This window comes from Propithecus coquereli, unplaced genomic scaffold (assembly GCF_000956105.1).
Source record: "Propithecus coquereli isolate 6110/MARCELLA unplaced genomic scaffold, Pcoq_1.0 Scaffold34, whole genome shotgun sequence".
NCBI lineage: Eukaryota > Metazoa > Chordata > Mammalia > Primates > Indriidae > Propithecus > Propithecus coquereli.
Window position 1 is genome coordinate 11,322,883 of NW_012149063.1, and position 15,448 is coordinate 11,338,330.

The 15,448-nt window shown below is 37.2% G+C and overlaps 1 protein-coding gene across 1 annotated transcript in view; it reads right to left on the reverse strand.

The window, feature by feature from the left end:
• The window catches only part of TTN (titin), a 274,373-nt gene that overhangs the window by 215,963 nt on the left and 42,962 nt on the right, over nt 1-15,448 (reverse strand). Inside the window, exons 44-45 of the mRNA XM_012650762.1 lie at nt 11,372-11,560; nt 5,994-6,050 (exon numbers count right to left, since the gene is read on the reverse strand). Coding sequence (XP_012506216.1) covers nt 5,994-6,050; nt 11,372-11,560 — 246 coding nt within the window. The remainder of the gene's footprint in view (nt 1-5,993; nt 6,051-11,371; nt 11,561-15,448) is intronic.

A 15,448-nucleotide genomic window follows, 5' to 3' on the forward strand; every position in this document is an offset into this window, starting at 1 on the left:
TCCCCTGGGGGTGTGGAATATCTCTCTAGAGTCTCCCCTGGGGGTGTGGAATATCTCTCTAGAGTCTCCCCTGGGGGTGTGGAATATCTCTCTAGTGTCTCCCCTGGGGGTGTGGAGTATCTTTCTGCTATCTCACCTTCAGAAGGCGTTGAGTATCTTTCAGCAACTTCCTCTAAAGGTGTGGAGTATCTTTCAACAGTCTCATCTCCTGGATTTGTTGAGGATTGTTTACTTGCAGCTGAAGGATTAAAATATAATTCAGGAGACTTTGGAGATTCAAAATGTTCAACAGATGATGGCGGGGTATAAAACTGATCTAACTCAGAGATTTCTTCACTGGTTGTACTTCCCACATCAATTGAAATATCAGATTCAGGAGAGAATGGACGACCTAGTGGTTCCTGTTTTTGGTTGTAATATTCATACACAGTGCTGAAAGTTACTTCTTCAACCTCCATGGAAGTGACTGATTCACTCTGGACAAGTTTTGCCTTGTGTTTGGTGTCTTTAGTTTCAGGAACCTCACGCTTTCCAGCAGCTAGTAAATATTGTGTTAGGGAAGCCTCAGATTCTGTTACTTCAGTTGTATGTGCCTCATCCAGTTTAGGAAGACTTTCAGAAAAACAAGTTTCTACTGTTTCTCCTTCTGCAGTGAAGAAAGAATTTTCATTTTGAATTTGAACTTCCTCATAACATTCTTCTTCTACAGACATGTCAGGTTTTTTACTCATTTGTTCACTTGGATTCTGTTCTTCAGTTATCAAGAATGGAAGGCGCCGACTCAGAGAGAGCTGTCTGGGGAGTGTGTGTGCTTCCCCAATATCGCCTGCGTGGTCTTCCGGAGTACCATCTCTATGTTTCTCTGTCCCACCGTCCTCTAAAGTGTATTTTTCTTCCACTTCACAAACCTTTAAAAGCTTTTCCTCACTTGCTGCTTTTTTCAAATCTGAGATGAAACTTCTGTCTCCATTTTCTAGAGAACTATTTTTCTCAGGAATATCAGTTTCTCCCATATCTGCAGATGATGTTTGAAGCACGGCACATGATTCACTATGGATTTCTTCAGAAAAGGACTTATGAGAAAGATCAGTTTTTAAAATTTCTAAATTTTGTTCCTGTACATGTTGGACTTCTTTTTCTAAATAACAGGTATTTTCATCCATGCTACTTTTCTCCGCCACAGTTCTATTTGAAAACTCCTGACTGGAAGAAATTTCTTGATTGGTAAATACGTTATTTTGCACGTTTTTAGAGACACTCTGTGTATCAGATTGTAACATTTCAGGGCTAGGAATTTCTTCTTTGTAATGTGTTTCCTGCTGTTCTCTTGTTTCCGGCCCTTGGAGCACCATAGCTGGATCTCCTATATGAGAATACATTTGTTTTAGATCAAATAGAATGTACTCAGTATCAGTTGTTTCAGAAGCAGGGTGTTGGGTTTTAAAATAAGCTTCTTCTGTTTGATTATTGTCTAATCCTTGGAATTTCATATCCGTACTTTCTATTTGAGAGTGAAACTGCTTTAAGTCGAACATAATAGGTGCTTGATGTTCAGCCCTTTCAGAAACTGCAGATTGTTCTGTAAGACCTATTTCTTTCTGCTGTTCTCTCTCTTGTACTTCAAATTCCTTATGTGTTTGAGAAGAAAGCAGCTTTAAATTCCTTACAATGTTGGATGAATCTGGTTCAGCGTTTGGAGACATTTTCTCTGCTTGATGTGTATTTGCATTTAGATTGCTCCATCCTAATTCTCTTTGCTTTAATGAAAAGTCTACACCAGGCTTCCTTTGAGGAGGATGAACAAATGATTTCCTGGTAGGTCTTTTGTCTAGAACTCCTTTGTCTACCTGCTGCAGTTTTTCAAATGCGATGATTTTGTGCTTTACCTTTTTCCCTGGGTAGTATCTTTCTTCACCCAGGGCTTCTTCAGATATAATGATAGATGCATCTTTTGTTTTGTAACCATCAGAAATTCTCTCAAAGTGGATTTTTGGTAAATAGTCACTTTGGGCACATTCTTGAACATTTTCCTGTTCTGATCCACCACGTTTTCCAAAATTGTTTCTTCCCTCTTCCCTAATATTAACTTCAATAAAATCCTCAGCAAACGGATAAACAGTACCCTCCGCTTGGTGTAGCTTTGATTTTTCACTTACATGTCTCTTTTCCCCTTCATCCTGACACTGTATAAGTTCAGCCATGATAGGCTTGTTGATTTTCACGGCTCTAGAAGCACACCACATAAATCTGGGTAGTTTTTCTCTAGAAGGTATGCAACGCACCTGGTTTTTCTGGTCTATCTGCTCAGCGATCTCAAGGCTTTGAAAATATTCCCTTACATAATATTCTTTTACATGTGACTGGGGAGCAAAAGGACCAGCTGGACAATCATAAAAATGTGCCCTTACAGATTCTCCCTGAAATGATACTTGTTGATCTTTGGAATATTTTGCATAAATTCCACCAATATTTTCGAATTGACTATTTTCCCCATAAGTGACAGGTTCCACCATTAGATCTGAAACACTCTCAACTGTTCCTGAACTGTTTTCAGCAACACATTTGTATGTTCCAGAATCTTGAGAATTAACATCATTAATATATAATCTATGGCTACGATTAATTTCTTCAAACTGAAACTTCTGGTTCTGCTTTAAAAGGACTCCATCTTGAAACCATGTTACAACTGGAGGAGGCTCACCAGATATTAGACATTCAAGAACTATAGAATCCCCTTCTCTACAACAGGCATTCTTTGGCATTTCTTGTAACATTTTGGGTGGCTCATTAGTAATATCGGACAAAAATACAAATTTGTGTCTTGGTGACTGAGTAGCTTGATCTTGAGGTGTTGCCTCAGGTTCTAGTTCCTCAGGTTGAAACATTTCTCTTGACTTTGTATCCTGTTCTGGGGTAGGAGTAGCTGCTGTTATCTGAATTTCTACAGGAAAGGAAAGCAATTCTGTGTCTACAGAGGGAGGAACCGGTGGGTTAGTTTTTAACATATGAAGATTTGTTTGGCCCTCTTGACTCAAAGATGGATGGATGCCTTTTGCTTGGTCAAACACCAGTGCTAGCTCTTCCTCATCATCAGAGTAGTCATGGAACACTGGGACTTTATGATGAGCTTCCACATCGTATCTTTGTTTTGCCTTCACTTTAAGTATACATGTTGTTTTTACTGTTCCATATTGGTTAAACAGCACACAGGTAATAGAACCTTCATTTTGAGGATGAACTGAAGAAAAAGTTAATGTTGAATAGTTTTCTGAAGTATGAGTGATAAAGCCTTGACTACGTGCGATTGGTATGTCATTGTTATACCATGTCACTATAGGTTGAGGATATCCTTGAAAATGACACACAAAATCACAACTGTCACCTTCATAAACTTCTTGAGATTCAATTTCTTGAAGAAATAAAGGTGGGCAACGTTCTGGATGTCTTGGGGAAGAACTTTCAAAAAATCTCATGGGTTTTTCCTTCTGCTCAGTTCTGAATTCATCAACTTTTGTAGAGGCAGAGTATTGTAATTCTCTCAAGTCATCCTTTCTTATTCTTTCACTAGCTATTTCTTCACTTTCTTCGATATTTACAAGTGTACCATAAGATTCACTGGCATATGGTGTACTAATTTGAGATATCTTTTCAGGAGTCTCATATACTTCCTCATTCTGACATACATTAGTGAAATATTTAGATGACTCTCCAATTGCAGTGTCGGTCACAATGTCTTCAACCTGTCCTCTTGCCTGCGTATCTTCATTTACTAGAATCCCACCATATAAACGGTCTATTGGTAGATTTTCTTTTACAAATGCCTCTTGGCTCATTCTTATTTCAGTCTGGAGAATCTCTTCATCAATAGTAGTTTGAAAGCTTGTGGGAAGTTCTCCCATTTCTATATTTTGTGCCATTTGATTATAAAGGGCATGTGGATTTTGGATGATACCCTTAGTTGAATTATCTGCCTTACCTCCACTTTCACCTAGATCAGACACAGACCTGATTTTCATTTCCTCTCTAGAGAATAGGATATCTTTATTGCTAGCTTCGCTTCTCAAAGTTCTTGAGCTTATTTCAGGTGACATATCTAAAAGAGATGATTTCTTTTTCTCCATTAGCATTTTTCTAGCCTCCCTTAAACGTTGCAACTTCATTTTGGTCTCCTGATCCAGGAAACTTTCACCTACATTAAGCCATCCTCTTATGTCAGATTTACTTTCTAAATATTCTTCATCATACATAAAATCTGTTTTCTTACCAGGACTTACTGTCTTAAAGTGTATAGTTCGCATCATTCCCTTTTGTTCCACATCTTGTTTTTTGTTAAAGGGAGAGCCAGTAAACCTCAGATCAACCTTTATCCTATCTTCTCCCCTTTCACCTAAAGCTTCCATATTTTCATCTGTCTGTTCTGCCCTTTTCAGAAATTCTAAATATTTCTCGTCTTGCCCTTTTTGGATAACAAGCAATGATGCCATTGATTCAGCAGACCCTTCACTATTAATTGCTAATAATCTATAACTTCCAGAATCTCTGTTTTGGACCCTTTTAATCTCTAAGACAGAAGAGTGATGATGTAAATCACTCTCAGTTTTTATAACCCGACGAAGACCTGTTGGGATAGGTCGATTGTTATGAAACCAAGTCATTTCTGGAGTTGGACAGGCAATTAATCTACACGTAAAAACAACAGGTTCACCCTCTAAAACATATCTAAACATGAGTTTTTTGGTAAAAGAAGGCTTGAAATATTCAGGCCAGGAGCTTGTAGATGATATTCTACTTGCATATCTTTTAGCAGCCATGGAGCTGTGGTCTATGTCTTCAGAATCTGAAAAGGCGTCGCGCGTATCCCTTTCCGAATGTTCAGGTTCCCCTTCGGGGAATAATTCTGGAAAAAAAAATAGATTAGAAAGCATTTTACTATTTGCCATAGTATTTGAAAAATTGAATAAATGAAATTGCAAAATAGGAAATGAAATAAAATGCATGCTACAGAGTCTCACAAATCCATAAAAAAATTCACTCACCATATTTGTTCGAATAAACGCAACACCATGCTCTGTTTAAAAGATTCTGACACGAAAATCGTTCGTTGTCTGGTCTTTTCTTCAAACTGTTGAAATTTCTTCTTGAACAAGCAAAAATGCATTTCAAAATAAGATGTTCCTGGGCATATTTGTTTTGAGAGCAGGAAAACTTTGTTCTTTTGATGGCTAAGAGGAAAATCTTACCTGACTTGCAGAGAGTGGAATAAACGCCCTTTCTGATCCTTTTGATTGTAGAGTAAATTATTATATTTTTGAGAATTAGCTATTTAAAGAATATATACAAGAACTATAACCATAAATAATTAGCTAAAATAAAATGAGAAGGCGTTTATTCGAACTAATACAGCCATTAGGTCACAATGTTATGCAAAGAAAAGCAGGCAATAAGGATCACATAAGGCAGCTATCTGCAAGCCAGTGTAAGAGTGTAAGAGACATATCAATGTTAAAATGATATATGTGCATGAAGTGTAAACCAGAATGGGAATGTAACGTTTTCACACATCCTAAATAAAGGAGCATTTCAATCATAATTCATTCATGACATTGCATTATGAGAATGACAACTAGGTTATTGTCTATTGTTCAATCTAATTCACTGTGATTTTGAAAACAAACTTCTACTTTAAGAATTCATGCATTAAGATGACGACTTTTCATAATACACGCTTTTGAAAATGACTGCAAACATAAAGTTGAATATGGCTGATAAATTTTAAATACAGATTTTAAATTACTGTACAACAAATTACCGTGAAATGCATGTAACCATCAACATACTAAACCAGGCATGTGACATAGTAATATATACTCTAAGAGATATATTTTTACATCTATGTCACTTTTCTCAATAATACTAAGAGAAAGAAGGCAACTCAAGGATTCTATTAATCCTTCGGAATTTCTACTTAAATCTCAAATCCATCATAACAATACCTTTCATTTCCATCTCAATCTGCTCTTCAATCCTCTCATGCAAAATTGATTCAGGGGCTAAAATGGAAAAATATATAAAGAGATTTTAGTGATTAATTGCATATAGTTTCTGTATCATTCATGATTTATATGATTAAAATTTTCTCTTCGTTATATTAATAATAACCAAAAACTACATTCCCCAAATTTATCAAAAAGTTCATGCCAAAAAAAATCAATGTGCTGATAAAGGTACATGACAGTGTCGACAGAAAGATTTAAAACATTTTTATTTTAGGTTCTCTTTGAAATTTTCACTTTTAGTTCCATAATTACCCATGCCTTCACATGCATTCTGAAAAGTCATTGACAGACTAAAGGAATATTCTTTTTTTAAAAAATGTCCTGTTGACTGAACACTTGCTAAGAGATGAAATCGCATTTAGAAAGAACATGCATTTTCAAAGTTGCCACTTTAGTTGAGGGCTATTCTCGGTTTTTTCCTGCAGAATTAAACGCTTTTGCTAGCAAACACTCTTTTGGTTGAACCATCTTTCACATTTTAAACTACACAATGTCTAATTACATATTAAGGAGTAAAACAAAGACTCCTCATCTCAAAATTGCTTTTATTACAAGGAAGAGATTTTATTATAAGGAACAGGCACAGTTTTTTGGACACAATCCTGTCTGGGGCAGCTTCTTGGGGGCTGGTACCCTCGTATCACTCTCATTCTTCGGTGCGTGTGGCATCGTGTCTGGAGACTTGACTCCCTCGTTCTCAGTTCCTTATGGTCTTTGGTGTGAAGTTAATGACAAACTTGATGTTTTCTTTGACGATTCTCCTTTTACTTTATGTGTTGTTTTAATTTGCGACTCTTTGAGTGTTTTAATACTTTTAGTGTCTGAACCAAGAGTAATTTTTGTAACTGCTCTGGTTTGTGATTCTTTTGCTAGGTAAGAATAAAGTTAGGAAAAGGCATAAATTAGCTGTGTTTGTAAGAATACAACATACGCTGAATGTAGAGAAGATGTAATGTCATTAGGATGAGAAGGAAAGGCAGCATGTTAGTTCCAAAACTAATACAAGATACGTCTGTGTTTATCGGTGGGGGGGGAACCAAGGGCAACACACCTAACCTAATCATCTGTACCATGGGAAGGGCGGCGGGAGGAGGGGGGAGGAGGGAGGAGGGGACGGGTATTTGTATACACAAGGAGTGCAATGCGCACTACCCAAAGGATGGACATATTTGAAACACGGACTTCGGTGGGGGGGGGAACCAAGGGCAACACACGTAACCTAAACATATGTACACCCATAATTTGCTGAAATAAAACAAAACAAAACAAAACAAACAAACAAACAAACAAAAAAAAAGATACGTCTGTGTTGATTATTGCATAAGAACTCCATTCAAACAGACTTCCAGGGGGTTGATATTTCTACTTGATCATGGTGCATAACTCTGATATGAACTTATTAGGTCAAAATAAAAGAGCAACATATAAAGACTGGTCTTATGTCAAATAACTGGACAACTGTGCCTGATCCTTCACTCTTGAAACACCTGAAACTGTTCTATCTTTTAATTTTTTTAAGCATAAGTAAGGCAGTCTGGACATTCCAAAAAAAAAAAAAAATACTCTTGCTTTAAGAACACCTTAGTAATATAATCAATTAGAACTGAGCGAATTGGAGATCCAGGGGCAAAAATGCTCAGCTCAAATCCACTCTGGGAATGTGACATTCAAACACTGTACTATGGCACTGAGTTCTTTAGGAAGCGAGTTGAAAGATCAACATTATCCCACCTCCACAATGGAGCCAACTCCCAATAACACTGCTGCAGAAACTGTCACAGCTGTCACCTGCATGACTTGTAGACAACACCTTCAGATAAACAGTCACTCTGTGTAATTACTGTGCTAGCCAGCATCTTTAGTGAAACTGAGGGTCAACTCTCTAGATGGTGGAATTTTCCATCTAATTAACATAACTAGACCTTGGTAATTGAGATATTCTCTTTGTCGGCTGTGGTAATAAACTTAGAAATAGCTATAGAACAACATCTCAGATTAAGAAAGAAAAAGGCCTCTATCTGGTGAGTGAGTATTGGAAATACATTATATGAATTAATGAGCCAGATTCCTTCTACTGGGCAGGAAGAAAGACCATTGTTTCAACAGCACCATCATTTATTGAGAAATATCTAAAGACTACTAATTTTGGTCCAGACAGAGCCTTATTATTTTCAGTGTCCAATTTTCTATTTTCATGGCCTCTTTATAAACAATGACAACCTTCAGATCTGAAAATACAGGGATATAATAATTATTGAGCCTCTTAGTATTAAAACAACCAAATTTAAATTTAGCATAGTGTCAGGCACAATAATAAATACCAGTAAGTACTACAACATTTTAATTTTCTTTGGTACACTTCCTCGGTGGTGCATTGGTAAATATTAGAAAAAGCAGCACATATGAGATAAACCTTCACTTCCCGAACTTACATTTGAAAGTCAAACTTTCTGATTCTAGACTGGAAAGTTAAATTTTCAGGATCAGCTTGGCCAATGACTTGGCTGACTTTCATAAGTCATTTATAAATAGAATGCTAATTTAGAGATATTCTAATTAATACGTTCACTGATTCAATCTGCATGGTAGAAAAGCAGCATAAAGCAATGAGGATGAAATGAAGCAAATCATAGCTAAAAATCAAATAACCACCTTCTATGCTTAGTACTGCTGATGTTGTCTTCTCTCCAAAGTCATTGTGTGCAGTGCAGCTGTATAGTCCTTGGTCTAACAGCTAAACATTACATATGGTAAGAAACTGAATATTTCCATCTTGTGATTGCTTCACTCTCTCAGATTCCTCTATCTTTACACCTTCATGAGTCCAGGTTACATCAAAGAAAGATTCATCTTCCAAAACACAGAGGAACTGAGCAGTGTTGCCACACTTCACAGTGAGGTCCTGAAGATACAGGAGAATCTGTGGCACCTCACCCATTGACTCTTTGGCACATTTCTCAAATAACTCAGTGCTTTCTGCGATTTGTGAAAGGGATGCAGTATGGTGCAACTCTATATCTTGAACGGATGCAGCTGTGTGGGTGGAACTTTGAGATACACTTTCAAAAACCTGCACTTCATATTTGTGTGATGATCTTTGAAATGACTTAATTTCCTTTTGGTATATTTTGCTCTCCTGCTTTGTGAAAGAGGAATCTGCCACTCCCTGGGACTTGGTGGATTCTCTTACATCTTTCCCAGAACTTTGCCTATCTAGGGCTTCCACTGTATAATCAAGTGACAAGAAAAAGAAGAGAATATTAAGATCTAAGCTTTGTCACTTGCCCAGGTTAGTAACATAAAATGGTATGGAAGATGAAGATGAAAGACATCATTGTTGCTTGGAAGCAGCATGCCAGATGCAGTATGCTCTAGGATGTCAGGATCACACAACAGAAAATTCATTCCCAGTGATCCAGTGATGAGTGGTTGATGAAGGCTCATGCAGATGCCATACAGTATCTGGTTCCTTCCTTCTGCTGTCACTGCAGCTAGCCATGGTGATATAGTCTCCCCGCCACTTAGCTGATTATATTTTGGATACCATTTGCTTTCCCTCCATCATATAGTTTATAAAAAATATACAGTTAATAGATCATTTAATGATGCAGTAATGTAATGTTGTTTAGAAAAGTAAAAAAGCCAAGCAAAATTGGTGCCTAATAAAATAATTACTGGTTCTCTAATGCATAGAACACATACATTGGTGAGATTTAAAGTATATAGGTTAACCCATAACTGGGGACTTGGGGGGAGTTATTGGGTGTAACTTTATTAGTAAATTAAGGACTGACCACAGTATGCAATGAAACAAACAGCAAAGACTCATTAGTAACAGTGGGATGAGGAGGTATGCAGCAAATCAAAGTCTTTGAAGCAAGATGGGCTTTACCTTTTGGAGTCACTGTGAGTGTAGCTGCACAAGTGGCTTCCCCAGCGCTATTGGCTGCTTTGCAAGAGTACTGCCCAGCATGCTCTGAGTAAGCATCAACTATAAGCATTAAAGCCATGCCTGTGGACTCCTCAAAATGGAAAACTATATCTTTTGTTGGTAGAATTAGCTGCTGGTTATGGAACCACTGGACTTCTGGCTTGGGAATGCCAGAAACCCTGGCATGAAATCTGACTGTCTCCCCGCTGAGCACCCTGAGGCTTGATAGAGGCTGGATGAAGATGGGCTTTTGGCCAAGGGACTCCTTCTTAAATGAAACTGATGAAGAGATATGCCATTGGGAGTTGGATGAAACTTCTTCAAATTTGCTAAATCCTGAAAAGAAGCATGCCAATTTTTAATGTCTTACCCTGCATTGAAACCAGAATTCATCTGGAGTTGTCTACAGATCTGTCACAAATTTCAGTGATGGACTAGAATTCAGTCTGATCCTAATGCCTTGTCATTATATGTCACTATTAATTCGAAGTCACACAAGTTTCCTTTGATTTCTCAGACACGAATGGGCTAAGGAACTTCACCATATTGTTCATGAAGGCAACAGTGGAATAGGTAACAGGGTTTAAGTATTCTTTTTTTTCTTTGTCTGGTTATAAATCAGCTTTTCTATTTTGTAAACCACTTGAAATTCATTATTATGAAAACATCTAGTTATAGTTAGTGTATAAAAAATTAAGAAAAACCAGAAGTTTCCCTAAGCCCTATGTATTAATATTCATGTATGTAATACTGCATAGACTATATTTGCTCAGGAAAAATAGTTTGACTGCATAAAAATATGATTATCCTTGTTTTGAATTAAAGTGCCCCTGCTACTAAGGAAGTGTTTCTGATTACAATTAAGAGCCCCAACTAACAGAATTGTTAAACCAACTATACCCCTCACACTCAGGCATTCTAGGAATGGTGGTGAATATGTCTATTGGTATAGAGATCTGAAATTGTCTACTGTAGCTTCTGTGAAATTATAATTGTGTCAACACAATGGGAGGATAATAACATCCTCAGATTTTTTTAAAAATCTGATTTCCGTCCTAGCCAAATGAGAAAACAAATATACCCATTTCTTCTTCAGCGCATTTTCCCCGTTCTGATTCATGCTCGTCAGGAAGCATGAACGCTGGTGGTGGTAGCAACACAACACAAAAGGTTATGTAGAAAAAGCAGGACCAAGTGAAAAGTGATGGTCTGTGATTCATCATGGAAAGGGGTAAATGAGAAGCAAGAACATGTAACATGGTAATATGGAAATAATTAGTTGAATTAAAAGAGAATGGTAGGAACGATGATTTACATGAAATCTTTAGTAATTGTTACTGACATTGTGAGATTAGATGTAGTTCTTAAAATTGTTTTACTCTACCTTCTAGCCGCAAGTTGGCTGTGCTTGACACTTGGCCTACAGCATTACTAGCAACAAAAGTGTACGTTTCTTCATCTTCTGGATAAGCCTCAGCAATTTCCAGTTGGTAAGTGTCTTCAAATTGAGTCATTCTAAAGAACCGAGATGGCTTGATTTTCTTGTCTTTGCTGTACCAAGCCACTTTTAGATCTGTACCACAAAGAAAAGAAAAAAGACACTGAAATCACAAAAACTGGCAGATTTTCAAAATTTACCTGCAAACACAATGTTAATTATACTATTTGTCTTAAATAACCTTATATTAATACTTTTATTTTGAGCATCCCACATCTGCTATAATATGATTTCCTTTCATCTTCAAGAAGGAAACATGATTCTAGAAAAACATAGTTTGTTCTATTATTGAATTGGTTGTAATGTTTGACATTATAGAATTTTAGTTATATTATTTTTAGGCATTTGCATGTCAGGTGGTGGAAGCAGGGACAAGATTTGGACATATTGAGTGACTTTGAGAACAAGATAGTCCTGAGAAACAGTAATCATGAGGGGTCTGATCTGACATCGTAGTTGCCTTCTGGGATAGGAAGTGAGGAAAATCTCCATTCTTGGTTTGCAGAAAGATCAATCGAAAAAAGAGCTGAGAAGACCAGCATTCTACAAAGTCTAAAATAGACACCTCTGAAGGCTGAAGGAAAAAAAATCTCTATTTTTTTATTACCAATGAACAAAAGGTTTCAGCACAGCAGTATATATGGCACAAATAATTGTAAAGAAAATAATCTTTTAAATCGAGAGAGATTCTTGGTATTTGGACATCTTAGATATATTTGTTTTTTTTCAGAGTAGCAGTTACAATAAATTATCATATGCCTATATATTCCATACAAGGATTTGAGCAATCTTAAAATAATAGAAAATAAAAACCCAACATCAAGGATAGAATAACATGTCTTTATGTTGTCATAGTTCAGGGTGATGTGCAATTTGAATTTAGTAATTGTTTGAATAGCCAAAATCAAAGCCATCTAGAGTTTGGAGCAGTCACTATACCACTTCCTTATCTCAATACCATGCATGAAGATCTTCTAATGTCCAATAATTTAGTACTTGTTTGAGTTTTAGTGCCAACATTGGCCTATGAAGGTCACCTTCCTTTTCCTTCCCAAGATGGTAGCTGTTTATAAAGTACAGGTTGTCCTTTCAAAGTAACAAATCTTTTCAGTTCCTTACACAGCAAGGTAAGGTAGAAAATAAAATCCTGACACTACAATTTGTCAGCTCTGTGACCTTGGACATGTCATTTAATCTCTCTGGATCAGCCTTTTCTTTGTAAAATAGGATGCATAATAATTTATGGGACATCATTGCATAAAGTTACTGTGAGAATTAAATGACATAACACACATAAAAGGGCTTTCTAAACCACTGGCACAAGTCAGTCATTTAGCCAAGAATGTTTAACATCACAAAAGGGATGAACAGTGTCCTCAACAACATTCCAAAAGACAGGGCCATCGTGGTGTCACAGGCAACACCATCCTATGGAATTTAACAGTCATCCTACAACGATTTAGCTTGTGTGAGTGTATCTGCGTGTGTTTGATCATCAGTGATGAGTTTGGTGTGTCTCCTTACAAGGTTGTCTGCTGATTCTTACTGACGACGTCTTCCTTCAGTGAACCGAATGCGGCACTGGGACACACATGAACTGCTGCTGGACACGAACTGCCAACACCGAATGAGCTAAAAGGTGAACCCTCTCTCGGTAATGCCTTGGTGCTTCTGGCTAGCCTGCCATTATTTGCGTTGGTCATTAGCCTCTCATGGCTTCTGTGAGGTCGCCCCACTCCCCCGCTCCTCATTCGCACCACTCCGTTGCATTTGGTCCCCAAATCCTGTTCAACGTACTTCCTGATTGCTTCTCCAATCCACCCCCTTCTTCTCTCCTGGCTCCCCTTGGGGGAGGGCCTCATCAACACTCTCCCAGGCTGTTCTGACAGCCTCTCTCCTCCAGTTCCCTACTGCGGTCTCGCCTCCCACATGTGTCCATTCCTCCTTTCCACATCACAGTATCGCTTCATGTTACCCAGGGGCTTAAAATCCTTCAGTGGCTCTTCAACGGAAATAAGATAAACTCCAAGATCCTCAGCACAGAATACCAGACACCTTAGCACCTGGCCTTGCCATGTTCTCTAGCCTTCTCGCCCACTGGTGACATCACTTTCCAGCCATACTTAAACCTCTCATTGTTTCCAGTGCACGAAGTATTCCTGCAAGTTTTTGTGACTCTGGGCATGTTTTTCTCTCTGCCTAGAATGCCACTGTGCTCAACGATCCTACTTATTTTTCAATCCTCGGTTCATACAACTTTCTCCAACTCGCTCCCAGACAGAGAACAATGAGTATGTGGGCCTGTTATGGCACTTACAACCTTGGGATCTAGTTGTGCTCTTTGAAGGCAAGAGCAAGGTCTGTGCAACCCCAGCACCTAGTGTTATGTCTCAATAGCAGGCACACAAAAATGTTGGTAGAATAAAAATTAAATAGATACTTAAATGAATAATGGACATACATCATTGCTAGACTAATTATTCATAATTTTGTTTAGCTAGCTGTCACTCTGTAACCGTCCAAGTGATAATGATTCATTGTCTATCGAATAAACACTAGCAAAAAGCTAGCTTTATCACAAATTTTAAAATTCTACTTTTCCAAATTTCTCTTCTACCAGTAGGTGGCACTAGAGACCTTCAGTGGATAACATTTTCCCTGTTAGAAAAGCACTGCCTGATTGCTCAGGCCTGTGTTTCATGCTTCAGTAAGTACTGAGTCCCCAAAAACACGGGAACGGGGCTTTTGAAGACTTATAATTTCTTTCCAATTTGTGGAAGGCAGGGGTGTGCTTACTAATTTAAAGCCATTAATACCTGGTCAGAGGAAGTTGCATAAATACTTTCAGTCCCAGGGGCATGAAACTAAGCTTTTGAAAGGGCATTTTATTTAATGAATTTAATTTCTTTCATATATAAAACAAGTTTAAAAGACGGTGCTAAAACCTCTATATGTGCATAAATGTCACCACACACAGGGAGTTAATGATCTTATGAATTTATAAAGCCCATTCAAACATTAAAGACATCAGTCATGCAGAAAAGATAGAGAATTTTTCTTTTTCTTTCTACTTCAATTGTAATCTTATAGAGCATTTCAAATGTATTTTGCTACACCTAAAGGCAATACTATAATGTGTTATTGACTAAAAAGCACTGTACAAATATAGGTAAGGCAACTATTACAACTTTGGATGATGCATATATATGTACGTTTATATGAAAATTTCCTCTAAAAATTCTATGGATGGATAAATTATTTAGTGTAGCTTTAGTCAATTTGATTTTAAAAGACATTTTTTATTATTGTGTTAGTAGAATATTATTAAATCAGTCCTCGCTTATTGATATTTAGTATTTCTCAAACATTATGCTTCAAGTACACAAAGTCTATGGTATTTGTCCATGTTTGTACTTTTATGTTTATATAATTCCTCTCTATGGCTATAATAAAATGAATATGTTGACCACCAGACACTTGGTAGCCACTCCTACAGGTGCTTTACATATATTATATCCTTTAATTATGCTCATGAAATCAGAGAGGTTCATTTGATTTCTAGATCACCATCTCTATCCTAGAGGAGAAAATCATTAGGTCAGAAGACCAATTGAAATACTAACCTGTTAAGAAAAATAGCTCTTGGCAAAGCAGAGATTGGGTTATAAACTAACGGAAGAAGCATAATAAACAAAACAATAAAACTTATTAAGAATGTTGTAAGATTCGAGAATTTCCCTTTGGTTGGTGGTATACAAAAGCCAAGAAAATAAAGGAATGAGTTTTAGTTGGGATGAATGAAATATTTATTCATTTGATTTATCTCGTCTCTATCTGAGGTCCATCTTCAATCATAATTGGCTTGGAAATGGCTTTACATATATTGTCTCGTTCTACCAAGGTCAGATTCCTGGGATGAGGGGAAAGGCTGGTGGTATTTGGGAAGCATGCTGTAATGAAAAA